The sequence below is a fragment of the Delphinapterus leucas genome, chromosome 2 (genome assembly GCF_059928025.1).
Source record: "Delphinapterus leucas isolate spDelLeu-1000000601 "Yukka" chromosome 2, BTC_Dleu_Yukka2, whole genome shotgun sequence".
In the NCBI taxonomy this organism is placed as follows: Eukaryota; Metazoa; Chordata; class Mammalia; order Artiodactyla; family Monodontidae; genus Delphinapterus; species Delphinapterus leucas.
Genome location: NC_143130.1, coordinates 98097697 through 98124903, shown reverse-complemented (window position 1 = coordinate 98124903; position 27207 = coordinate 98097697). Strand labels below are relative to the sequence as shown.

Below are 27207 nucleotides of genomic sequence, written 5' to 3'. Positions count from 1 at the left end.
GAGAGAGTGGCATGAACATATATACACTACCAGATGTAAAATAGATAGCTAGTGGGAAGCAGCCACATAGCACAGGGAGATCAGCTCGGTGCTTTGTGACCACCTAGCGGGTGGGCTAAGGAGGGTGGGAGGGAGGTGCAAGAGGGAGGAGATATGGGGATATATGTATATGTATAACTGATTCACTTTGTTTGCTCTTTAGTTCTTCTAGGCCCTTGTTAAATGTTTCTTGTATATTGTCTATTCTATTTCCAAGATTTTGGATCATCTTTACTATCATTACTCTGAATTCTTTTTCAGGTAGACTGCCTATTTCCTCTTCATTTATTAGGTCTGGTGGGTTTTTACCTTCCTCCTTCATCTGCTGTGTGTTTCTCTGTCTTCTCATTTTGCTCAACTTACAGTGTTTGGGGTCTCCTTTTCGCAGGCTGCAGGTTCATAGTTCCCGTTGTTTTTGGTGTCTGTCCCCAGTGGCTAAGGTTGGTTCAGTGGGTTGTGTAGGCTTCCTGGTGAAGGGGACTAGTGCCTGTGTTCTGGTGGATGAGGCTGGATCTTGTCTTTCTGGTGAGCAGGTCCACGTCTGTTGGTGTGTTTTGGGGTGTCTGTGGCTTTATTATGATTTTAGGCAGCCTGTCTGCTAATGGAGGGGACTGTGTTCCTGTCTTGCTAGTTGTTTGGCATAGGATGTCCAGCACTGTAGCTTGCTGGTCGTTGAGTGAAGCTGGGTCTTGGTGTTGAGGTGGAGATCTCTAGGAGATTTTCGCCGTTTGATATTACGTGGAGCTGGGAGGTCTCTTGTGGACTAGTGTCCTGAAGTTGGCTCTCCCACCTCAGAGGCACAGCACTGACTCCTGGCTGGAGCGCCAAGAGCCTTTCATCCACACAGCTCAGAATAAAAGAGAGAAAAAATAGAAAGAAAGAGGATAAAGTAAAATAAAATAGAGTAAAATAAAATAAAGTTATTAAAATAAAAAATAAGAAAAAAAAATTTAAAAGGTAAAGAAAAAACGGACGGACAGACCCCTAGGACAAATGGTGAAAGCAAAGCTATACAGACAAAATCACACACAGAAGCATACACATACACACTCACAAAAAGAGAAAAAGGGGAAAAAATAATATATCTTTGCTCCCAAAGTCCACCTCCTCAATTTGGGATGATTCGTTGTCTATTCAGGTATTCCACAGATGCAGGTAGATCAGGTTGACTGTGGAGATTTAATCCGCAGCTCCCAAGGCTGCTGGGAGAGATTTCCCTTTCTCTTCTTTGTTCGAACAGCTCCTGGGGTTCAGGTTTGGATTTGCTCTCGCCTCTGCGTGTAGGTCGCCTGAGGGCGTCTGTGCTTCGCTCAGACAGGACGGGGTTAAAGGAGCAGCTGCTTCGGGGGCTCTGGCTCACTCAGGCCGGAGGGGAGGGAGGGGCACGGAGTGATGGGCGAGCCTTCGGCAGAGGCCGGCATGCGTTCTCCCGGGGAAGTTATCCCTGGATCCCGGGACCCTGGCCGTGGCGGGCTGCACAGTCTCCCCGGAAGAGGGGTGTGGATAGTGACCTGTGCTCGCTCACAGGCTTCTTGGTGGCGGCAGCAGCAGCCTTAGCGTCTCATGCCCGTCTCTGGGGTCCGCGCTGTTAGCCGTGGCTCGCACCCGTCTCTGGAGCTCCTTTAAGCAGCGCTCTTAATCTCCTCTCCTCGCGCACCAGGAAACAAAGAGGCAAGAAAAAGTCTCTTCCCTCTTCGGCAGATCCAGACTTTTTCCCGGACTCCCTCCCGTCTAGCCGTGGCGCACTAGCCCCATTCAGGCTGTGTTCACGCCGCCAACCCCAGCCCTCTCCCAGTGATCCGGCCAAAGCCCGAGCCTCAGCTCCCAGCCCCGCCCGCCCCGGCGGGTGAGCAGACAAGCCTCTTGGGCTGGTGAGTGCTGGTTGGCACCGATCCTCTGTGTGGGAATCTCTCCACTTTGCCCTCCGCACCCCTGTTGCTGCGCTCTCTTCCATGGCTCCGAGGCTTCCCCCCTGCCACACCCCCGTCTCTGCCAGTGAAGGAGCTTCCTAGTGTGTGAAAACTTTTCCTCCTTAACAGCTCCTTCCCAGAGGTGCAGGTCCCGTCCCTATTCTTTTGTCTCTGTTTTTTCTTTTGCCCTACCCAGGTACGTGGGGAGTTTCTTGCCTTTTGGGAGGTCTGAGGTCTTCTGCCAGCGTTCAGTAGGTGTTCTATAGGAGTTGTTACACGTGTAGATGTATTTCTGATGTATCTCTGGGGAGGAAGGTGATCTCCGCGTCCTACTCTTCCTCCATCTTGAAGCTCCTCCCTCACTTTGTTATAAAGCAGAAACTAACACACCATTGTAAAGCAATTATACTCCAATAAAGATGTGAAAATAAATAAATATTAATTTTAAATTTAGGGGAAAATACAGTATCTTGTACAAATGCTTTTATTGCAGTCTTTTCTTGCACTCTCAAAGTATGAAATTAGGAGTGCTTTACTTTTTAGCGTTGTGACATGAAACAATTAAATGTTACCCTTTATGATACTTGCTGTCACCAATGTATAGGTGTAGATTTAAGTCCATAATTCACAGTGATGGTTGATTGTTTTAAATACCTTTTTATAATTACGGTCAGGTGCTGCTTGGGTCATTGTTATGAAAGCCAGCTAGCTTATTAGATTAGTTAGAACAGTGATTCTCAGACTTTCCTGTGTATTGAAACCACCTGGAGAGCTTGTTAAAGCACAGATTACTGCAAAAACCCCCAGAGTTGCTGATTTACTAGGACTGGGGTGGAGAATTTGTATTTCTAACAAATTCCCAGATGATACTGATGCTGCTGTTCGGGGACCCCACTTTGAAAAACACTGGGTTAAAGGTATGGCTTGTTTTCATTCATTAAACAAACTGTTTGTTAGAACATTAAACAGAAAGTTAGTAGGCTCAAGGAATGATAATTAAAAGAAACTAGGTGATAAAATGTGGGGCTTTTAAAAGGTTGTTCTTAATTGTTCCCAACATACTTCAAACTGTGATGAGCAGGCTTCATCTAAAGTTTATCATAATGGGCCCCAGCCCTGCATCAGCTATCTGATTTGCTTTTCCTTTGGGAACTTTTATTTATGACTGTTCCCCAGAAACGCTTAGCTTAGCATGGCAATTCATTAAGCTGTTAGTGGGAGTGAAAATTCATGACCTACTTGTGCTGTCTTATCCTAGACTTTTAAAAATATTGTTCTGTGAGCATCAGTCTTCTTGCCTCTAGAGACTGTACTTTTTTTATTAATTCCCCCACTTATATGCAGCCTGGTGCTCAGCATGTAAATCCTGCAAGAAGGTTTATTAAATTCACTTATGAGCACATTTTGGCCCATAGTAACATGAATTCTCTAATGTGTATCTTTTAAAAATAAACCCATAGTTAAAAGCCTTGGATTAATTAGTTTAGCATTTATTTTGTGCATCACTGAGATTCTTTTTTCCTCTCACTGAGGTGTGTCTGCTTAGATGACAAGGAAAGATGGAGTCCTCAGCAGTTGTTAAAACACAGCTTTATAAATCCTCAGCCAAAAATACCTTTACTGGAACAAAGTCCCGAAGGTGAGTCTGTTACCGTTCTTTTCTGATAGCCTATTTAACATAAATTATTTTGAAGGTATACGTAAACTTAAGACGGGAAAGGACTGCATGGATCATTTATTTTATCTGTTTTATGCTGAGCTATACATAAATCCATTCATTCAGTGTGTCCTGTATACGTGGAAGTGTTTTGCCATCCTGGTTTTTCCTGCCTCTTCTGATGGAGTGTCTGGTGGTGGAGCCTCTTAGTGTGGGGTAACCCTTCTCATCATGTCACCCTTATTACTGCCTTGAAACTAGATTTCGCTGCTGTTACTCAAGTAGCAGATGCAGGAGCCTCAACAGAGACTGGGATGATCAAGAGACCTGGGTTTGGCTTCTGGCTCTGTCGTTCAGTCATTTCTTTACTCTCAGTTACCCCTACCTGTAAACTTGGGCTAACTGTATATTTCTACCTACTTTAAGGAGGACAGGGTGAGGAAAGTATTAAAGAGTCTGCCAGGTAAGAGGTACTTTTTAAAACTCCTTGGTTGGGGCCCTTTCCTCCCGTGCTTGCATTGTCGTTGGATGTTGCAGCTCTTCCTCTATTTTTAAAGCCTCAGTTGCCTCTTACCTTTTGTTTTATCTCAGATTCTGGAGGACAAGATTACGTGGAGACTGTTATTCCCAGCAACCAGCTACCCAGTGCTGCGTTCTTCAGTGAGACACAGAGACAATTTTCCCGCTACTTCATTGAGTTTGAAGAATTACAGCTTCTTGGCAAAGGAGCTTTTGGAGCTGTCATCAAGGTGCGATACATAGTTGTCGCCAGTTCCTTGTAAAGCTCTTTCCCTGTTCCATTTCTGCATACTTAAGGACTTCTGTTTTGAGAGTAGGGAGGGAAGTGAATATGACCCTTTGAAACAATAATCATCTTCCCCTTCGTGGAGTTAAAGGCTTTATTTAAAGTTACACTAGACACATTAAGAACACATCATTCCTCTTCCCTTGCTTGATGTAGTGCGTTAACGTGAAAACCACATGATTATAACTGCACTTCAGGTTGAATTAAGACCTCTGCATGAAGAACCTTTTTGTGTGCTTTGGTTTAGAAAGAAAATTGGTCTCTTTTTCTCCCATTTGCTTTTACAATTGCTGTAGCTAAGAGGGTTACAGGGTTAGAAAAGAGATGGAATTCAAACTGAGAAATGGCCCCAGATGGTCTTGATGGCTTTTATTATCGAGCTATTACTGAGCTGGAAAACTAGTGATGTGTTATTTTGTTGTTGTTTGTTTCTTTGTAAGGATTTTTTAAAAAAAATTTTTAACATCTTTATTGGAGTATAACTGCTTTACAATGGTGTGTTAGTTTCTGCTTTATAACAGAGTGAATCAGTTATACATATACATATATCCCCATATCTCTTCCCTCTTGCATCTCCCTCCCTCCCACCCTCTCTATCCCACCCCTCTAGGTGGTCACAAAGCAGCGAGCTGATCTCCCTGTGCTATGCAGCTGCTTCCCCCTAGCTAGCTATTTTACATTTGGTAGCGTATATATGTCCATGCCACTCTCTCACTTTGTCCCATCTTACCCTTCCCCGTCCCCGTATCCTCAAGTCCATTCTCTAGTAGGTCTGCGTCTTTATTCCCGTCTTGCCCCTAGGTTCTTCATGACCATTTTTTTTTGTTTTTTAGATTCCATATGTATGTGTTAGCATACAGTATTTGTTTTTCTCTTTCTGACTTACTTCACTCTGTATGACAGACTATAGGTCCATCCACCTCACTACAAATAACTCAGTTTCGTTTCTTTTTATGGCTGAGTAATATTCCATTCTATAAATGTGCCACATCTTTTTTATCCATTCATCTGTTGATGGACACTTAGGTTGCTTCCATGCCCTGGCTATTGTAAATAGAGCTGCAATGAACATTGTGGTACATGACTCTGTTTGAATTATGGTTTTCTCAGGGTATATGCCCAGTAGTGGGATTGCTGGGTCGTATGGTAGTTCTATTTTTAGTTTTTAAGGAACCTCCATACTGTTCTCCATAGTGGCTGTATCACTTTACATTCCCACCAACAGTGCAAGAGGGTTCTTCCCTTTTCCCCACACCCTCTCCAGCATTTACTGTGTGTAGATTTTTTCATGATAGCCATTCTGACTGGTGTGAGATGATATCTCATTGTAGTTTTGATTTGCATTTTTCTAATGATTAATGATGTTGAGCATTCTTTCATGTGTTTGTTGGCAGTCTGTATATCTTCTTTGGAGAAATGTCTATTTAGGTCTTCTGCCCATTTTTGGATTGGGTTGTTTGTTTTTTTGATATTGAGCTGCGTGAGCTGCTTGTAAATTTTGGAGATTAATCCTTTGTCAGTTGCTTCATTTGCAAATATTTTCTCCCATTCTGAGGGTTGTCTTTTTGTCTTGTTCATGGTTTCCTTTGTTGTGCAAAAGCTATTAAGTTTCATGAGGTCCCATTTGTTAATTTTTGTTTTTATTTCCATTTATCTAGGAGATGGGTCAAAAAGGATCTTGCTGTGATTTATGTCATAGAGTGTTCTGCCTATGTTTTCCTCTAAGAGTTTGATAGTGTCTGGCCTTACATTTAGGTTTTTAATCCATTTTGAGTTTATTTTTGTGTATGGTGTTAGGGAGTATTCTAATTTCATTCTTTTACATGTAGCTGTCCAGTTTTCCCAGCACCACTTATTGAAGAGGCTGTCTTTTCTCTACTGTATATTCTTGCCTCCTTTATCAAAGATAAGGTGACCATATGTGCATGGGTTTATCTCTGGGCTTTCTATCCTGTTCCGTTGATCTATATTTCTATTTTTGTGCCAGTACCATACTGTCTTGATTACTATAGCTTTGTAGTATAGTCTGAAGTCTGGGAGCCTGATTCCTCCAGCTCTGTTTTTCTTTCTCAAGATTACTTTGGCTATTTGGAGTCCTTTGTGTTTCCATACAAATTGTGAAATTTTTTGTTCTAGTTTTGTGGAAAATGCCATTGGTAGTTTGATAGGGATTGCACTGAATCTGTAGATTGCTTTGGGTAGTATAGTCATTTTCAGAATGTTGATTCTTCCAATCCAAGAACATGGCATATCTCTCCATCTATTTGTATCATCTTTAATTTCTTTCATCAGTCTCTTATAATTTTCTGCATCCAGGTCTTTTGTCTCCTTAAGTAGGTTTATTCCTAGATATTTTATTCTTTTCGTTGCAGTCGTAAATGGGAATGTTTTCTTAATTTCTCTTTCAGATTTTTCATCATTAGTTTATAGGAATGCAAGAGATTTCTGTGCATTAATTTTGTATCCTGCAACTTTACCAAATTCATTGATTAGCTCTAGTAGATTTCTGGTAGCATCTTTAGGATTCTCTATGTATAGTATCATGTCATCTGCAAACAGTGACAGCTTTACTTCTTCTTTTCTGATTTGGATTCCTTTTATTTCTTCTCTGATCGCCGTGGCTAAAACTTCCAAAACTATGTTGAATAATAGTGGTGACAGTGGGCAACCTTATCTTTTTCCTGATCCTAGTGGAAATGGTTTCAGTTTTTCACCATTGAGAATGATGTTGGCTGTGGGTTTGTCATATATGGCCTTTATTATGTTGAGATAAGTTCCCTCTATGCCTACTTTATAGAGGGTTTTTATCATAAATGGGTGCTGAATTTTGTCAAAAGCTTTCTCTGCATCTACTGAGATGATCATATGGTTTTTCTCCTTCCATTTGTTAATACAGTGTAGCCCATTGATTGATTTGCGTATACTGATGAATCCTTACATTCCTGGGATAAACCCAACCTGACCATGGTGTATGATCCTTTTAATGTGTTGTTGGATTCTGTTTGCTAGTATTTTGTTGAGGATTTTTGCATCTATGTTCATCAGTGATATTGTCCTGTAGTTTTCTTTCTTTGTGACATCTTTGTCTGGTTTTGGTATCAGGGTGATGGTGGCCTCGTAGAATGAGTTTGGGAGTGTTCCTCCCTCTGCTGTATTTTGGAAGAGTTTGAGAAGGATAGCTGTTAGCTCTTCTCTAAATGTTTGATAGAATTCGCCTTTGAAGCCATCTGGTCCTAGGCTTTTGTTTGTTGGAAGATTTTGAATCACAGTTTCAATTTCAGTGCTTGTGATTGGTCTGTTCATATTTTCTATTTCTTCCTGGTTCAGTCTCGGAAGGTTGTGCATTTCTAAGAATTTGTCCATTTCTTCCAGGTTGTCCATTTTATTGGCATATAGCTGCTTGTAGTAATCTCTCATGATCCTTTGTATTTCTGCAGTGTCAGTTGTTACTTCTCCTTTTTCATTTCTAATTCTATTGATTTGAGTCTTCTCCCTTTTTTTCTTGATGAGTCTGGCTAATGCCTTATCAATTTTGTTTATCTTCTCAAAAAGCAGCTTTTAGTTTTATTGATCTTTGCTATCGTTTCCTTCATTTCTTTTTCATTTATTTCTGATCTGATCTTTATGATTTCTTTCCTTCTGCTAACTTTGGGGTTTTTTTCTTCTTTTTTCTCTAATTGCTTTAGGTGTAAGGTTAGGTTGTTTATTTGAGGTGTTTCTTGTTTCTTAAGGTAGGATTGTATTGCTGTAAACTTCCCTCTTAGAACTGCTTTTGCTGCATCCCATAGGTTTTGGGTCGTCGTGTTTTCATTGTCATTTGTTTCTAGGTATTTTTTGATTTCTTCAGTGAGCTCTTGGTTATTAAATAGTGTATTATTTAGCCTCCATGTGTTTCTATTTGTTACAGATTTTTTCCTGTAATTGATATCTAGTCTCATAGCATTGTGGTCAGAAAAGATACTTGATAGGATTTCAATTTTCTTAAATTTACCAAGGCTTGACTTGTGACCCAAGATATGATCTATCGTGGAGAATGTTCCATGAGCGCTTGAGAAGAAAGTGTATTCTGTTGTTTTTGGATGGAATGTCCTATAAATATCAATTAACTCCACCTTGTTTAATGTATCATTTAAAGCTTGTGTTTCCTTATTTATTTTCGTTTTGGATGATCTGTCCATTGGTGAAAGTGGGGTGTTAAAGTCCCCTACTATGATTGTGTTACTGTCGATTTCCCCTTTTATGGCTGTTAGTATTTGCCTTATGTATTGAGGTACTCCTATGTTGGGTGCATAAATATTTACAATTGTTATATCTTCTTATTGGATTGATACCTTGATCATTATGTAGTGTCCTTCTTTGTCTCTTTTAATAGTCTTTGTTTTAAAGTCTGTTTTGTCTGATATGAGAATTGCTACTCCAGCTTTCTTTTGATTTCCATTTGCATGGAATATCTTTTTCCATCCCTTCACCTTCAGTCTGTATGTGTCCCTAGGTCTGAAGTGGGTCTCTTGCAGACAGCATATATATGGATCTTGTTTTTGTATCCATTCAGCCAATCTTTCTCTTTTGGTTGGAGCATTTAATCCATTTACATTTAAGGTAATTATCGATATGTATCTTCCTATTACCATTTTCTTAATTGTTTTGGGTTTGTTATTGTAGGTCCTTTCCTTCTCTTGTGTTTCCTACCTAGAGAAGTTCCTTTAGCATTTGTTGTAAAGCTGGTTTGGTGGTGCTGAATTCTCTTAGCTTTTGTTTGTCTGTAAAGGTTTTAATTTCTCTGTCAAATCTGAATGAGATCCTTGCTGGGTAATCTTGGTTGTAGGTTTTTCCCCTTCATCACTTTAAATATGTCCTGCCACTCGCTTCTGGCTTGCAGAGTTTATGCTGAAAGATCAGCTGTTAACCTTATGTGGATTCCCTTATATGTTATTTGTTGTTTTTCCCTTGCTGCTTTTAATATTTTTTCTTTGTATTTAATTTTTGATAGTTTGATTAATATGTGTCTTGGTGTGTTTCTCCTTGGATTTATCCTGTATGGGACTCTCTGTATTTCCTGGACTTAACTATTTCCTTTCCTATATTAGTGAAGTTTTCAACTATAATCTCTTCAAATATTTTCTCAGTCCCTTTCTTTTTGTCTTCTTCTTCTGGGACCCCTATAATTCGAATGTTGGTGTGTTTAATGTTGTCCCAGAGGTCTCTGAGACTGTCCTCAATTCTTTTCATTCTTTTTTCTTTATTCTGCTCTGCAGTAGTCATTTCCACTATTTTATCTTCCAGGTTACTTATCTGTTCTTCTGCCTCAGTTATTCTGCTATTGATCCCATCTTGAGTATTTTTCATTTCATTTATTGTGTTGTTCATTGTTGTTTGTTTCATCTTTAGTTCTCCTAGGTCCTTGTTAACTGTTTCTTGTATTTTCTCTATTCTATTTCCAAGATTTTGGATCATCTTTACTATCATTATTCTGAATTCTTTTTCAGGTAGACTGCCTATTTCCTCTTCATTTGTTAGGTCTGGTGGGTTTTTACCTTCCTCCTTCATCTGCTGTGTGTTTCTCTGTCTTCTCATTTTGCTTAACTTACTGTGTTTGGGGTCTCCTTTTCGCAGGCTGCAGGTTCGTAGTTCCTGTTGTTTTTGGTGTCTGCCCCCAGTGGCTAAGGTTGGTTCAGTGGGTTGTGGAGGCATCCTGGTGGAGGGGACTAGTGCCTGTGTTCTGGTGAATGAGGCTGGATCTTGTCTTTCTGGTGGGCAGGTCCACGTCTGTTGGTGTGTTTTGGGGTGTCTGTGGCCTTACTGTGATTTTAGGCAGCCCCTCTGCTAATGGGTGGGGTTGTGTTCCTGTCTTGCTAGTTGTTTGGCATAGGGTGTCCATCACTGTAGCTTGCTGGTCGTTGAGTGGAGGTCGGTCTTGGCGTTGAGATGGAGATCTCTGGGAGATTTTCACTGTTTGGAGCTCGGCGGTCTCTTGTGGACCAATGTCCTGAAGTTGGCTCTCCCAGCTCAGAGGCACAGCCCTGACGCCTGGCTGGAGCACCAAGAGCCTGTCATCCACACGGCTCAGAATAAAAGGAAGAAAAAAAAGAAAGAAAGAAGATAAAATAAAATAAAATATAAAAGTTATTAAAATAAAAATTATTTTAAAAAATGTTTTTTAAGTAATAAAAGAAAAAAAGAGGAAAGAAGAGAGCAACCAAAGCACAAAGCAAATCCACCAATGATAACAAGCACTAAAAGGTATACTAAAAAAAAAAAACAAAAAACAAAGACCGAACCCTAGGACAAATGGTAAAAGCAAAGCTATACAGACAAAATCACACACAGAAGCATACACATACACACTCACAAAAAGAGAAAAAGGGAAAAAGTATATATTTATATCGTTGCTCCCAAAATCCACCTCCTAAATTTGGAATGATTCATTGTCTATTCAGGTATTCCAGAGATGCAGGGTAAATCAGTTTGATTGTGGAGATTTAATCCGCTGCTCCCGAGGCTGCTGGGAGAGATTTCCCTTTCTCTTCTTTGTTCACACATCTCCCGGGGTTCAGCTTTCGATTTGGACCCGCCTCTGCTTGTAGGTTGCCTGAGGGCGTCTGTTCTTCGCTCAGACAGGACAGGGTTAAAGAAGCAGCTGACTGGGGGCTCTGGCTCACTCAGGCCGGAGGGGAGGGAGGGTTACGGAGTGCGGGGCAAGAGGCCAGTATGACATTGCAGCAGCCTGAGGTGTACCGTGTGTTCTCCCGGGGAAGTTGTCCCTGGATCACGGGACCCTGGCCATGCCGGGCTGCGCAGGCTCCCGGGAGAGGAGGTGTGGATAGTGACCGGTGCTCGCACGCAGGGTTCTTCGTGGCTGCAGCAGCAGCCTTAGCGTCTCTTTCCCGTCTCTGGGGTCCGCGCTGTTAGCCGTGGCTCGCGCCCGTCTCTGGAGCTCCTTTAAGCAGCGCTCTTAATCCCCTCTCCTCGCGCACCAGGAAACAAAGAGGCAAGAAAATGTCTCTTGCCTCTTCGGCAGCTCCAGACTTTTCCCCGGACTCCCTCCCGCCTAGCCGTGGTGCACTAACCCCCTGCAGGCTGTGTTCACGCAGCCAACCCCAGTCCTCTCCCGGGGATCCCACCGAAGCCCTAGCCTCAGCTGCCAGCCCCCACCCGCCCCAGCCGGTGAGCAGACAAGCCTCTCTGGCTGGTAAGTGCTGGTCGGCTCCCATCCTCTGTGCGGCAATCTTTCCGCTTTGCCCTCCGCAGCGCTGTTGCTGCGCTCTCCTCCGTGGCACCGAAGCTCCCCCCTCCGCCACTCGCAGTCTCTGCCCGCAAAGGGGCTTCCTAGTGTGTGGAAACCTTTCCTCCTTCACAGCTCCCTCCCACTGGTGCAGGTCCCGTCTCTATTTTTTGTCTCTGTTTTTTCTTTTTTCTTTTGTCCTGCCCAGGTACGTGGAGAGTTTCTTGCCTTTTGGGAGGTCTGAGTTCTTCTGCCAGCGTTTAGTAGGTGTTCTGTAGGAGTTGTTCCACATGTAGATGTATTTCTGATGTATTTGTGTGGAGGAAGGTGATTCCACGCCATCTTGAAGCTGCTCCGTGATGCATTATTAAGGTGTGCTGCTGTTAGGTCTTCCCTTACTTATTCCAGGCTATTTGGGCAACTTTTATTATCGTCTGCCCCTTAAGAGAGAGTTTTCAACTCTTTTTGTGTAATTTAAGTATTTTGTTTGAATTTAAGAGTCCCAGATTACTGTTATCAAATCCTTATGAGATATGTCATCTTACCCATAAGAAAGTAGCGCACGGGCTTCCCTGGTGGCGCAGTGGTTGAGAGTCCGCATGCCAATGCAGGGGACATGGGTTCGTGCTCTGGTCCGGGAGGATCCCACATGCCATGGAGCGGCTGGGCCCGTGAGCCATGGCTGCTGAGCCTGTGCGTCCGGAGCCTGTGCTCCGCAACAGGAGAGGCCAAAACAGTGAGAGGCCCACATACCGCAAAAACAAAACAAAACAAAACAAAAACAAAAAAGGAAAGTAGCGCACCATCCATAGGGCATGAGTCTGTTTCGGATTCTGAGAGTATTATTAGGAAGCATTACCTGTATCACTGTGGAAGGCCTTTTACATTGAAAAAAGAATTACATTAGTTTTTCTACAGAAAGACAAACTTAAGCAGGTTTTCCAAAAGAAAGTCATAATATCATGGGAAATTTTCAACTTTCTTCTTGAAAGTATAGCTATTACGTTTAGGTGATTAAATAGGTCTACTTTGGGCAGACAGATGTCCTGATCAGGTAATCATAGTTATCTTTAAGAGGAGTGGATGATTGAAGTTTATATTATCCCTTTATAATTTTGATCAACTCCTTTAACTTTAATTTTAGATTCTTGAATTCCAAACATGATCAAACTTCATTTCCTTTCAAGTACTTAAAACTGATTAGTAAGCTCATATAACAAAAACATCTTAGTAACTTAATCCCCCATGTTTTTCCTGTGGTTTCTCCCTGTGAGGACCCAACAGTCCTCACACCCCATCTCTATTTTCAGGTTAAGGTAGGGCCATCTCCTCAGAGATCTGGAATTTCATTAGCAATTGGACCCATTACTGTTAATGCACCTTTGCATTTTAATAAATGAATTCCTAGGAGTTCTAGTGTAGCAAGCCCCACACCCCAGTCAGTGACACATAGTGTTACCAAACCAAAATTGGGTCAGCTCACCCACTCACAGTAAAGCCAACTTACTGACACTAGGACTTGATAGAGGATTTTGCAGCATTTATTGCAGGCATTAAGCAAGGAGTACGGGCAGCTAATAACCAAGAGACCCAAACTCCCCAGTGGATTCCAGGGAAGCATTTTTAAAGGCAAGGTGAGGGAGAGAGTTGCAGGGTGCATGATCAGCTCGTGTACCATTCTTTGATTGGGTGACGGTGAGGTAAGAGGGTGGTGTCACGGGGCTTAACATCATCAGTTAAGATGTTAACTGGAACCAGACCGGTTCCAGCTAGTCTGGGGGCTACATGCTCATGCTCATCATGCAGTTAGATTCTTCTATCTGGTAGAGGTTTTAGTTTTAGTATCTGTAAAACAACTCAGGGACGTGCATCAGACATGTTATCTATGTCCTTCAGGAAAGAACTAAAGATTCTGTGACTGTTATATGGCTGATTCACTTTTTAAATTGTTACCAATTCTCCTGGCCCAACTGCTATTTTTTTGTCACTACATGTTCACATTCTTTCAGTCATTATTGAGCAGCCTTTTGTGACTCGGGAGGCCTGGGAGAATAAAGCTTTTCTACAAACAAGACACAGGCAGAGGACATGGTGGGCGATTTGTCCTGGGAAGGCCCCATAGGGTCCTGCTTGGTTACAATAGCGTATGTGATATGTACTGAGATATGAGGTTGAAAGACAGTGCCAAAACTTCCCTACAGTCCTCCACTCTATTAACGTGGCAGTAAAAGAACACACGGCTGTCATTTTTTTGGAGCACATTTCCTATTTGCGGCTGTGTGCCAGGTGGCTCGTGAACCTTGTCTTTTAATCTCATGACATTCTTATGAAATAGGTATTATCCCATTTTGCAGATGAGGGAACCGCTGCTGAGAGAAGTTATGTCATTTGCCTGAGGTCACATACATCACTAAGACATTTCAGCCAGCATTCAGACCGAATGCTGTTTTACTCAAAATGTACTTTGTACCACTATTTCTGTACCCCCAAAAAGATAATCTGAAGCTCACTTTTATAGTATTCCTTTCTCATTCCTAAAAGTAGTTTTTGGCATAGAAGCCTATGAGCCAAATAAGAGAATGATGCTCTCTTTTGTAACCAACTAGTTTCTCCCTCTACGATGGGCGAGTTGTTAGTTTCCATCACTTCAGTTGCCCTGCATGGTTGGAACTGGAAGGTTCAGAAAACAAAATTTTATAAAAAATACTTCAGTCGACCCAATTGCATAGCAAAACTGCCCGGGATAAGGATGCCTCTATGTAAAATACGGAGATTTGGCCTTTGAAACATTTTCTTGTATTTTTCTTGTGTTTTTCTTTTATTCTTAACTGCATTGTTCTAGTTTCCTTACATAACATCAGTTGTAAATCTTCAATCTTAGTAATAAAATCGATGGGCAGTAATTGTGTTAATGCCAATTACTTTATTTACTGAACACCTTTCTCTGTGACACCTTGGTACAGGTGCTTTACTCACATCATTTCACTTAATCCTCACCGTCGCCTTTGAGGTAAGGGAAGTGGCATAAATGCCATTTTATAGATTAAAAAATCGAGTTTCAAGGAAATTAAGTCATTTGCTCAAGTTCTTTATAAGTTGAGAATTAGAATTTGCATGCAGATCTGTTAAAACTGTTGCTTAGTTTGTGTTTGGTGACTTTAAGTTTAAAAAAACAAGTGGAGAGAAACTAAAATCACCTTCTAAAAATTTACACTGAGTTTGGAAAATAATTTTTTAAAAACAAGGTTAAAAAAGCAACAAGGTTTACTTGGAAATTTAGATAGCAGATGTGATATTGGGAAAGCAGGGATATAATTGTCAATAAAATGAATCATTAAAATGGAGGTTATGTTTTCCCCAGAGTCTCTTAGCAGGCTCTATACATTTAGCTTGGGGTGAAATGTTTTCTGTTTTTGGCAGTCACGACTTTCTTCAGCTTAAGAACTTCAGACACGTGGTCCTCGACTGTAGCTGTGGGTTCTGACTCAGAACTCGGGGTTCTCCTTGGGAGGGGATGGGCTGACACGGTAGGGATGCCAGTCGGTACAGGGTTTGGAGTGGCTGACCTGCCGGACCCCTCTCCTTTCTCCTTCGTGCGGCAGGTGCAGAACAAGCTGGACGGCTGCTGCTACGCGGTGAAGCGCATCCCCATCAACCCGGCCAGCAGGCACTTCCGCAGGATCAAGGGCGAGGTGACGCTGCTGTCGCGCCTGCACCACGAGAACATCGTGCGCTACTACAACGCCTGGATCGAGAGGCACGAGCGGCCGGCGGGCCCCGCGACGCCGCCCCCAGACGTGGGGCCCCAGGCCCTGGACGGGCGAGCCTTGCCCCGACTGCCCATCGGCGACAGCGACACGGACGGCCCGGGCAGCGTGGAGGCGGCCGCGCCGCCGCCCATCCTCAGCAGCTCGGTGGAGTGGAGCACATCGGCTGAGCGCTCGGGCAGCGCCCGCTTCCCGGCCGCCGGCCCGGACTCCAGCAGCGACGAGGATGACGACGAGGAGCACGACGGCGTCTTCTCACAGTCCTTCCTGTAAGAGTTCCCGGGCGCTGCTGGCTCATCCCCGCCAAGCCCAGGCCGGGGAAGGGGAGGGACTTGGTTAGAAATCCAGTCCTGTGGACCATGATGAAATACATGTATATGCAACTCAGTTTCAGAGAGTAACCAAATTCAGTCCAAGGGTTTTTCCCCTCTAATATCTTCAAGAGATCTCCAAAATCCAAGCCCTGGAGGAAGGAAAAATAGAAACTTCTTCCAGTCCCTCCTCTTAATACATTTAATAGGATTTTTAAAAGAGCATTCTTTTTAGATAAGGGCTTCCGACTCTGTGGAGCATAAAGGAACTAATTTGGAGTCTTGACATAGGACCTACTGCAGTTCTAAAAAGGGTTACCAAACCAGTAATTATGATCCTAAAATAAAGTTTAAAGTTTAACGCATCTCAGGGCTTCCCTGGTGGCGCAGTGGTTGAGAATCTGCCTGCCAAGGCAGGGGACACGGGTTCGAGCCCTGGTCCAGGAAGATCCCACATGCCACGGAGCGGCTGGGCCCGTGAGCCACAATTACTGAGCCTGCGCGTCTGGAGCCTGTGCTCCGCAACAAGAGAGGCCACAATAGTGAGAGGCCCGCGCACCGCGATGCAGAGTGGCCCCCGCTTGCCACAACTAGAGAAAGCCCTCGCACAGAAACGAAGACCCAACACAGCTTTAAATAAATTAATTACTTAGTTAAAAAGATGTTAATAAAGTTTAACGCATCTCAGAATCCACCCTGGTCATTTACATTCATGTTTTATTTCATTGTCTCCATTTGGATACAGTTTATCATAACTCTGAGCTATTGAACTGTAACAGGGAATTTGGTTTCTTTAGTCTTTCTCCATTTCTCTTTTTAAGGCCTGCTTCAGATTCTGACAGTGATATCATCTTTGACAATGAAGATGAGAACAGTAAAAGTCAGAATCAGGTAAATACATAAATAGAAGTTACACCTTTTGATTCTTCATGGGATGGGTACATAAGCAAATGTTTGATGTTATAAACCTCAGGTAAAATAGTAAAGCCTTAATCTGATATGCAGATATAGAAACTGTCGATTTTAAAACATGATTTTTAAAAATAAGCTACTCCTAGGGTTACTTATAGGTCTTAATTTATCCACATAATAAAAAGAGAAGAATAAATTGACATACTGGGTTTTTTTTGTTTTATTTTGCTTTTAGTGAAAACCACTTCCTAGAGGATTTTAGGAAACATTATGTGGTTGGGGATGAGGGTTGAATGCAAATTAATTGAGTAACTAAACAGCCTAATTGTGGAGTTATGTAGGTCTCTCTCACATCAATTAATCTTGATGACTTACTCTCATAAACCACCCTCTGGAACAGTGTTTTAACACTGTGGGTTATGATCCTGTAATGGGTTATGAAATCAGTTTCAAGGGTTACAACCAGCTTCATTTTATTTTATTTTTATTTTTTTAATTTATTTTTTTCATTTTATTTTTAATGCTGTAGAGAAGAGTAAAGAATACCAAAATGTGTCACACTAGTAAAGGTAAACTCTGTTCGTAGAACTTGTCTCTTATATGTATTAGGTGTAATATAAAATACAACATGGTCTGAAAGATTTGAGAAACGCTGCTCTAAGCCTTGGACCCCACTCAATTCTGTATATTCCTGCATCCAGGCCAGCAGAGCCCCTCAGTGCTGATGGCTTGGAGTCGGTGTGAAGCTTTGTGATTTCCAGGGCTATCAGTTATTGCTAGAGAAACCTTCTGCAGCTGGGGATTGGATGCAGTGACTTTACTACCAGGCATAAAAATATAATTACAAGCAGGGTGCATTCATAGCGGATAAAAAGAAGTCTAGGGCTTCCCTGGTGACGCAGTGGTTGAGAGTCCGCCTGCAGATGCGGAGGACGCGGGTTCGTGCCCCGGTCCGGGAGGATCCCACGTGCCGCGGAGCGGCTGGGCCCATGAGCCGTGGCCACTGGGCCTGGCGCGTCCGGAGCCTGTGCTCCGCAGCGGGAGAGGCCACAACAGTGAGAGGCCCGCGTACCGCAAAAAAAAAAAAAAAAAAAAAAAGTCTACACATAGACTGTCTTAGATAAGCAGTTAAATTGGTTTGAATGAGGTTTGAATGCTTTAGCCAGCACTTTTTTTTTTGGCTGCGCCGAGCAGTATGCAGGATCTTAGTTCCCCAACCAGGGATCGAATCTGTGCCCCCTGCAGTGGAAACACGGAGTCTTAACCATTGGATTGCCAGGGAAGTCCCAGCATTTTTTAAAAGTACTTCCCTTTTCTATTAAAATCCCTGAGGAAGTTTAAGGAATAATAGCACAAGTAGTCTAACTGCTTTGGTTTTAGCATTAGTTATGCATATAATCATTATGGGGGCACCAAATTTACAATTCTGGTTTTTCTCAATTAAGGGAGATATCCCATGGGCATTCTAATTGATGGGTAGAAGCCTCTAAGAGATTAACAATCTTCTACAGATAACCCCCAGAATAAATAAATGATTCAAGAGTAGAATTGAGGGAATTCCCTGGCTGTCCAGTGGTTAGGACTCCGAGGTTTCACTACGGACGGCCCGGGTTCAATCCCTGATCGGGGAACTAAGATCCCACAAGCTACGCAGTGTGGCCAAAAAAAAAAAAAAGTAGAATTTGATTGTTTCCACAGCAGTTTTTTTCCTTCAATAAAGATAAAATGTTGAAAAAAATGTTTCCACACAAAAAATGCAAATCAGAAACAGTCAAATGCTACCTAATGCTTTCCCATACTTGGGGGTAGGAGGGAGTATTTAAATATGTCTATTAGAAGAAAAAAGGATTCTCTTTTAAGGGACATGAGTTAGAAGAACAGCTGTAGGGGACTGGCAGACTAACCATGTGGAAAAGCAGTGTAGAGGATCGGTCACCCTAAGCGTCAGCTGGGTGGTGGTTCTTCAGTGCTGTAGCCGAGGGCAGTGTGCCGTCTGGTAATGTGATCACATTTAAATTGTTTTAGCTAAAGATGGATTTCTCATCTTCTGTTTCCAAAGTAAGCCTACCATCAAAGGTAGGCATTCCAATAAAACTGAAGTCTTAAAATATTAGCCCGTGTACATTCTACCCTTCTTATCCATAGAAAGATAGCAAGTGGTGAGAAGGAATTGACTTAGAGCCTTTCTGTGGATTACCTTTAATACCCACCTGTTTCCTATTGTCCCCATGATTGTTCTGTACAGTAACAGACCTGTAAACTGTGCATTAGATTCTGGTATTGGCAAAATGGCCTTTTAAAGGACAGTAGTTGTAAGCATCTAAAGGATCTAAAGGACATCTAAGCATCTAAAGGACAGTAGTTGTTGTTCTGCTCACTCACCTTCCCTCTAAGGCAGCAGGATAGCTATCTATGTGGTAGGGGCAGGAACAAAAGACTTGGTGGTGGTGATCTTGTTTCACTTCAGCCTCATTTTGAGCTCTCGTGTGTTCCTCTTGGGTTAGGATGAAGATTGCAATGGAAAGAACAGTTGCCATGAAAGTGAGCCACCGGCAACCACTGAGGCTGTGCACTACCTCTACATCCAGGTGAGGCCCTGGCATGCAGCTCAGTGACACGGCAACTCCCAGTAGTATGCTGGTGGGTAGGTTTTGGGAGATGAGAGCAAGAGAGCGAGCAAAGAGGGCTCATCGCACTGCCAAAGATTAATTGGCCAGAGAGGATTATAGCATGGAGGCCCTTTCCCCCTGCCTTGAACCCATGCTCTCCTGTACCGTAGCAGGAGATGGCACAGGGCAGTGGTTCCAGCTCTGGACTTAACTTAGGCTGTGTAAGTTTACATCCTGGATCCACCGGTCACAGCTTTGTGAGCTCAGGCACGGTTCTTCAGCATTCTGTGTCCCAGGTTCTCCACCTATAAATTAAACAGTAGCAGTTACCTCAATGGCTTGTGAAGAATAAACAAAATAACATGTGTGAAGTAATTAGAATCCACCTGAGTTCCATAAGCGCTAGACTGTGCATGTACAGAAACTCTACTTTGTCTAACAAGTTAAATCTGGACAAGCAAGGTACGAGGCACATACATCCTCGTGTGTACAGAAGAAACACCCACCTGGTTTTAGGAAAGTGGCTTGTCCTGGAACCCCTGAGGGACAGGAGAACCAGTTCCAGTGGGGCATTGCTAAAGGGAAGCTTATAGGCTTTGTCCTGCTCACACTTCCGAGGGGCGCATTCTGGACAGTGGTGAGCTCAGCCAGCAGAGGGACAGCCACAAACCAAAGCGGAAAACTTGCCTCTGGCCCAAGTGAACAGGACCGTGAGTCATTATTAGTGTTTTCAGTCACATCTGCAAGGAGGCAGATCTTTAAATGCGAGATACAGTACTATGCCCAAGAAGGAGCCCTCAGACAAGTGTAACGTTTCAAAAGAGTCTAGTTAGGTGGTTGCTCTCCTGGGGTTACAGCGGGTTTTAGGTTTTCCCTAAACATAAACCACTTACACACATGATAAAGCATTCGTCCCCCAAACTGCTAACTGTTGAGTGTCTACTACCTGCCATTATGCTGTAAACAGTTACAGCGAGACAGAAATACCTAGCAGAGGTACGTGAGGTGTGGTAGGATCTTGGTGTGGGAGGCCTGGAGGATGAGTCAAAGTTTGTAGATGTTATTCCGAGCATGAGAGGATATTCCTCTCATTTGAAATGACATGTTCCTCTCTTTGAAAACAAGAAAGTCCTTCTTCATGAGAAATCTCAACTGTGGCACTGGTTTGAAATATAGGCTAGTTTCATAAATCAAATGCTGCATGTTGCTCTAAGGTTTAAATGATATTGCATTGTTTTCTGATAGATTAATACACTTAAGAAGGATGAGATAGAGCCCTTTCTTAAATGTTTGATAGAGCCCTTTCTTAAATGTTTTGATATTTACAATGTTTTGCTCTAGACTTGAAGGTCATTGTCATTAATTTAACATGCAAATGAGAAAGGCTAATGACATCATTGGATTATTAATTAGCCCTTCTTGGAAATTTGGGTTTGGAAACAATCTTGTAAAACAAAAAATACACTTTTACTTAATTCTAAGTGTTTTCATATTATATGTGACAAGGATTTTAAAGTCTTATTTTTTTAATGAACAATAATATAAAAAATAAAAATGATTTTGTTGGAGTGCTAAGATTATGCATATTTCGTCCCAATTTTTTTTAATACTGTTGGTTTCTTTTTTTAATTAAAAAAAATAAGCCTTTTCCATAAGTATTTAAAATCCATGGTACACATTTTAAAATGGGGGATTACATTAATTGCCATTGTCCTCCTTAATTGAAACTCTGTATCATCAAATCCTGCCTGGTTTGTTCTTGTCCATAGATGGAGTACTGTGAAAAGAGCACTTTACGTGACACAATTGACCAGGGACTATATCGAGACACCGTCAGGCTCTGGAGGCTTTTCCGAGAGATTCTGGATGGATTGGCTTATATCCATGAAAAAGTAAGCTTTGCAATATTTTATATCTCAAAAACTTACGTTTACATAAAATTTATAACAAAATCAAATATTGTGAGATTTGAGAAAACCTAAAATAGAGGGAAAATTATGGGTATGTTGAAATAATCTATTTTTATAGGAAATAGAACATATCAAAAGACGAGAAAATAGTATAAAGCATCAAAGTTCAAAGAAAGCATTGAAGGATAGAAGAGGGGTCAGCAAACTATAGCCCATGGGTCAAATCTAACTCCCTACCTGCTTCTGTTCAGCCTGTGAGCTAAGACTGGCCCTTACATTTTTAAATGGTTGTAAAAAATTGAAAGAAGGGTAACATTTCATGATACCTGAAAATTCTATGAAATTCAAATGTGTCCGTAAATCACATTGTACTGGAACAGGGCCATACCAGTTTATGTGTTGCCTGTGGCTGTTCTTGTGCTGCACTGGGGAGTTGAGTAGTTGTGGCAGAGACTGTGTGGCCCATAAAGCCTAAAAGATTCACTGCCTGGCCCTTTACAGAAAAAGTTTGCCAGCCTCCGGGTTAGGTGGAAATAATTGAACATGTATGGAACATGAGGATGATTCCTTGAGTGGTTTAAATAAAGTGAGGGTGTGATTAACACCTGCCAAGATATGTGATTCTGACTCAGTGCTACCTTTCCTAGGAACATGGGAAAATTAGAAAGTCGTCTAGCAAGGGTAGAGATGAGACTAACATAGTTTGCCGCATGTATAAAAGTCACTGTAAAGCTAGAAATTGTCATCACGATGTAAATGCTAATGGACCTAGCTTCAAGATGAAACACTGCTTACATTTTAAAAATGGGATTGTCTAATGTGTTAGTGTAAATACGTTTTTTCCTTTGCCTCAATTTTCTTTAACCTTAAATTATTTATACTGTACCATATTTAGTAAAAAGCCAGGACTATAATTTACAGATGTCTAGTTTATAAATGATTTGGTGGAAGTGGAATTTGCAAGGTTGGACATAAAAATGAGCTCTAATGAAGGTCATTAGAACTCTGTTACTGTGCTAGCGTCCTGGGGTCCTAGAACCGTGCTCCACGCGCTGTCTTCCTTGCCATCTGATCTGCTCAGTACCTGCCAACCATTTGTTGGGTGTCTAACACTGCCAAACCTAGAAATAGAGAAAGGCACAAGTGTATGACAAACCCCATACTTGAGAGGGACTTCCTGTTTTTTTGAGGGAGCCGAAATTTACCTTCATGTAACAGTAAGAGAGATCACACCATCAAGTGCTTTTATTACATTTATTTCCTGTATTATAGTACTGGAAACAGTAAGCATGATGAGGATGCTGTTAGGAAGGGGAGAAAGTAGTGTTCACGCAACAAGTAATCATTGAGCACTTACCTGGTATGCTGGGAATGCAAAGTTGAATTACTAGAATTACTGTGGAAGTCTTCATGAATGAGTTGGCACTTGTAAATATTGGTACAATTCCAATGAGTGGAGAAAAGCCTGGGCAGGGCAGGTAGCCTGAAGAAATGAGTAGAAAATGGTGTGTATCTCCCTGACCAGAGCAAGGGTTTTGTGATGCAGTAGAGAGAAAGATCATTGTGAACCTGATAGACAGGGGTCTTGGATGCCAAAGGGAACCGTTTGGATTGGACCTGATAAGCACCACCAGCAGGTAGATTGGGAGAGGGTGGCAAGGTCATTGGCAGGACGTTTGGGAGACATTGCGGAGGTCAGACAGCCTGGACTAGCATGGTCTGCAGGAGAAGACCTCATCCAATTTTCATCACTAGGTTGGCCTTTCAAATGAGGAAACAGGTATGATATAAGTTACGTTTGGGAAAAAATTGTTGGTTTCTTTGCCCTTTTCCATCAGGGAATGATTCACCGAGATTTGAAGCCTGTCAACATTTTTTTGGATTCTGATGACCATGTAAAAATAGGTGATTTTGGTTTAGCGACAGACCATCTAGCCTTTGCTGTGAGTATTTTTTTGATTCAAGTGTGCCTGAAAATGGACCCATGTGCCTTAATTATCCTGTCTTCTAACATTCTCATGACTATGAGTTCCCTGAACTCTGCTGTGTAATCCCCAGGAAAGTATACAAGTCTGAAGGGGCAGCTGCAAACGATCCTGCAGGCTTTGAAATTGTGAATACGTTTTAGTGAGTGCGTTCCACTTGAGAGACATAAAATTACTAGTTTGTGGGTGATATTTAGGTCAAAGGCGTGAAATACTTTATGAAACGTTTTGGTCTACCATGCCAGGCACTGGGCTAGATGCTTTACACCCGATGGGCTTTTAGTTAGCTTAAGGAAATAAGGCTCAAAAACGGTAAAACATCAGAAGAATGAGTTCTAGACAACATAAATCAGAAGGTATTAATGCTCTTCTTCACAACACTGTAGAGTAGTTGTTGTTAAACATACAAAGCTAAAATAATGTGAAGTGAGAGAAATAGTCATATAAGACTTAAAAACAGGAGAAATTTTGCATATGGTTACGAGGATCAAGGAGGGCTGTATAAAGAAAACAGCATTTCAGATGAGTCTTAAAGGATGGGTGGGAGTCCAGTAGGCTGAGATTGAGGGCAGGGCATGGTGACACCAGGGTAGGGGCTTCCCGAGAGAAAGAACAGCATAAGCAAAGGCCCTGGGGTAAGCAGACATGATTGTTGAAGGCCAGCATGTTGTCTGGTTGGTTGAAACTATGAGGTGTAGGGGAGCAGTGAGAGAAGATGCTTGAAGGTTGGGGATTCTTGGAGGTGTCAGGCCTTGAGTGCTGGGGGAAGAGTTTTACTTAACATCATAAGCCAGAGATTAGGCACCAAAATCTGTGGTAAATGCAGTTAATTATAAGGGTGGTCAAAAAAAGAAACTAGGATTTGGATTAATGGTGAGAAAAACCTTAGGGTTTAAAGTAGAAGGTGAGGTTAGAAGGAGCAGAGAGGGAGGAAATGGAAGGGGGACAGTAAGGACATGGTCCTGACCAGAACACTGGGGAATTTGAAGAGTGCTAAGACCAAGGAAGGGCTCTATGGGGATTTGATCCCCAAACTAACAAATGTAACTTGATATCTGTAGGCTGTAATAGTAGGGAGGTAGATAAGAGCACAGGCTCTGGAGGCCCACTTCCCTGGGCTAGAATCCTTGGGCAAGTTACTTAACCTCTTAGTATTCTTTCCATAAAATGTGCCTAATACAAGTACCAGCTTCAAAGTTGTCACCAGCATAAAATAAGAATATAGGTAAAGCCCTGGAACATTGCCTGGCTCTACGAGTATTAGAGCTCTTGTTATTGATGGCAGTGCTCGTGATAGGAATCTGTGGAGAGATGTCAGAAAAATAGTGATTTAGGGGAATGCTGTCACAGATGTAGTGGAAGAAGGGAGGCTACCTAAGAGGTATTAGCAGTGACAGTGGAACAGATTTGGTGACCAGCCTCTAGGAAAGAAGAGTAAAAATTGACCCAGTGGAAAAATTAGAAGAGTTAGAAAGTGAGTTTGTTGTTATTAATATACCTTTACTCTTCCCAGTAAATAGATTCTGTTTTGGCATTTGAAATATGAAAATAAATTAGTTTAGGTAAGTTTTCAGGGGGTTCTGCCACGAAGGAGTTCTACAGTGAATTGCCCTTCTCCTTGATCTCACTGGGGTTTCCAGTGAGACCTGCATTAGTAGGCTAACTAAACTAAAAAAAATTTAAAGCTCAAAAAAGCATTATTATAGTTATTCTGGTTTCTGTGTAATATTTTTCAGTCAGTCTTCATTTAGAAATGATAATCCATTCCTGTGAAATAATATAACATTTTAATTTGTTATTTGGCTTACTTGAATTTTTAGGCGGACGGCAAACAAGATGATACATCAGGAGATCACTTGATTAAATCAGACCCTTCAGGTAAATCCAGAAGACTGTATATTTAATTTGTGTGTTAACAAGCAATCCACAAAATTTCTTTTTTTCTCTTTTATCTATTTTAACGTACAAAAACTTTACATATGTAATGTATACAACCTGAGGAGTTTAGAGGTACATACACACCTCAGAAAGCATCACCACAATCTATGCCATAAACATATCCATCACCTCCAAGTTTCTTCCTGCCCTCTTATTTATTATTACTATTATTATTAATTTTGTGATAAGAACACTTAGCATAAGATCTACCCTCTTAGGAACATTTTATTATTATTTTTTTGGTGGGGAGCGCACCGTGCAGCATGTGGGGATCTTAGTTCCCCACCGGGGTTGAAACCCGTGCCCCCTGCAGTGGAAGTGCAGAGTCTTAACCACTGGACCGCCAGGGAAGTCCAGGAAAATTTTAAATATGCAGTACAGAATAAAATTTCTCAAAGTGAAACCTTTTTTTCATTTGTAAAGATTCTATTCTAAAGCAAATTATAATTATTCATTAAATTAACAAAATTATGAAAATGCTTTAATTTTTTTCCCTTTTCACTATATAGATTGTTCTTCAGAAGTCTAAGAAATTAGACCTTCAATTAGAATAATTTACTCCTCTGGGTAGGCAGTTATACTTTGACCCCAGGTGGTAATAGGAGGTTGCCTCATGACCTGGGCCATCTGGGGTCTTCCTGCCTGGCACTGCCCCTTTACCACAGCACAGCCATCCTGTGTGGAACAAAGTGTGTGGCCATCCACGATTTAGGGTTAATAGCTTGGTGAAATGCATGCTGCTTCTTCCTGTGAATAGTGTAAACAATTAACAGACCATGTCTCTTAAGAAACTTGTTTTGTTTTGTTTTGTTAAAAATTGGCCTTATCTCTAAGTCCTGTTATTGGAAATCCTTCCCTCTGCCTTCTTCCATGCAGGTCATTTGACTGGGATGGTTGGCACTGCTTTATATGTAAGCCCAGAGGTCCAAGGCAGCACCAAATCTGCATACAACCAGGTAAAGAGGAAGGTTTTTGGGGGAAAGGAAAGATCTCAAGAGAGAGATAATAGTAAGAATATCAAGATTACAGCATTTGGGGTTTAGTTACTAGCTGAAATCGTCAGGAACATTCATTCACTCAATATATATCCACATGTCTATTGAGCGACTGCTCCAAATAGGACACGTGATGCCCAAGGACAGTGACTGAAGCTGGCACTGTTGTTGCCAAGGAGCTTACAGTCCCTCCATCCATCTAAAGAAGATTTGAACTCACTGGTCCCGGGCCAGGCCCCGGGAACACAGGGAACAAGGCAATCAAGGAATAAGACATCTTATTCCAGCCCTCTGGGAACTTGTCCATTGGTGGATGATAGTGGATGAAACAGACAGTAAACAAATAAAAAATTTTTAAATCACAAACTCTGTAGGAACTAAGAAGAAAGGAAATGGAGTCCAGTGACCAGAGAACAGTAAAAGACATCATCTTTAGGTCGACTGACTAGAGAAAGCCTCCCCAAGAGGATGGGTTTCAGGATAAAGGAGGAAAGCGGGGAGAAGCCATGCAAAGTTGGGGGCTGGAGCTTGGCTGGGAGAGAAGAGGGGTAAGCAGAGGAAATAGCATGCACAGAGAGAAGACTGTGGGTGAGAGCTAGCGTGGCTCACTTAGGACAGTCAGAGAGAAGGTCAGTGTGGCTGCAGCGTGGTGAGAGCTATGAGGGCGAGTGGCATGAAGCAAAGCTGAAGGAAAGGCCAGGGTCAGATGATGCAGGGCCAGCTTAGCCATGATAAGGGATGTGCACAGCCGGCGCCTGAACGATCTTGAGCGAGAGAGTTCACTCTAGCTGCTGCCGGAGGCTTGGCAGGAGTCCAGGTGGGACAGCTGAGCTGGGACCAGAGTGGTGGCAGTAGAGACGGGGAGAAACGTGCAGATATGAAATACATGTTGGAGGGGAATTGACAGGTTTTCCTAATGGAGTGGGTGTTGGGTGAGGAAAAGAAAGGAAAACAGGACAGTGCTCAGGTTTCTGCCTCGAGTGGCTGGGGGAAGGGTAGTTGACTGAGCTGAGGAACCATGAGGAAAGACCTGGGAGATGGAGGAGAAGATGGCAGGAATACTCCGTCTAGGGCATGTTTAATTTGAAATGCCTGATGAGAAATCCAATTAGAGAGCTCCAGTCGACTGTTAGGGACACAAGACTTG

The 27207-nt window shown here is 42.2% G+C and overlaps 1 protein-coding gene across 4 annotated transcripts in view; it reads left to right on the top strand.

Moving 5' to 3' along the window:
* Nucleotides 1–27207, top strand: part of EIF2AK4 (eukaryotic translation initiation factor 2 alpha kinase 4) — a 114166-nt gene that overhangs the window by 43623 nt on the left and 43336 nt on the right. For all 4 annotated transcript variants that reach the window (XR_002646592.3, XM_089907384.1, XM_022587503.3 and 1 more), the window contains 9 exons: nt 3482–3588; nt 4198–4355; nt 15236–15669; nt 16533–16602; nt 19128–19211; nt 21002–21124; nt 22981–23085; nt 24948–25005; nt 25942–26021. Coding sequence is in view for 3 of the 4 variants with exons in the window: in XM_089907384.1 (XP_089763510.1) it covers nt 3482–3588; nt 4198–4355; nt 15236–15669; nt 16533–16602; nt 19128–19211; nt 21002–21124; nt 22981–23085; nt 24948–25005; nt 25942–26021 (1219 nt within the window). In the remaining variant the exon portion in view is untranslated. The remainder of the gene's footprint in view (nt 1–3481; nt 3589–4197; nt 4356–15235; nt 15670–16532; nt 16603–19127; nt 19212–21001; nt 21125–22980; nt 23086–24947; nt 25006–25941; nt 26022–27207) is intronic.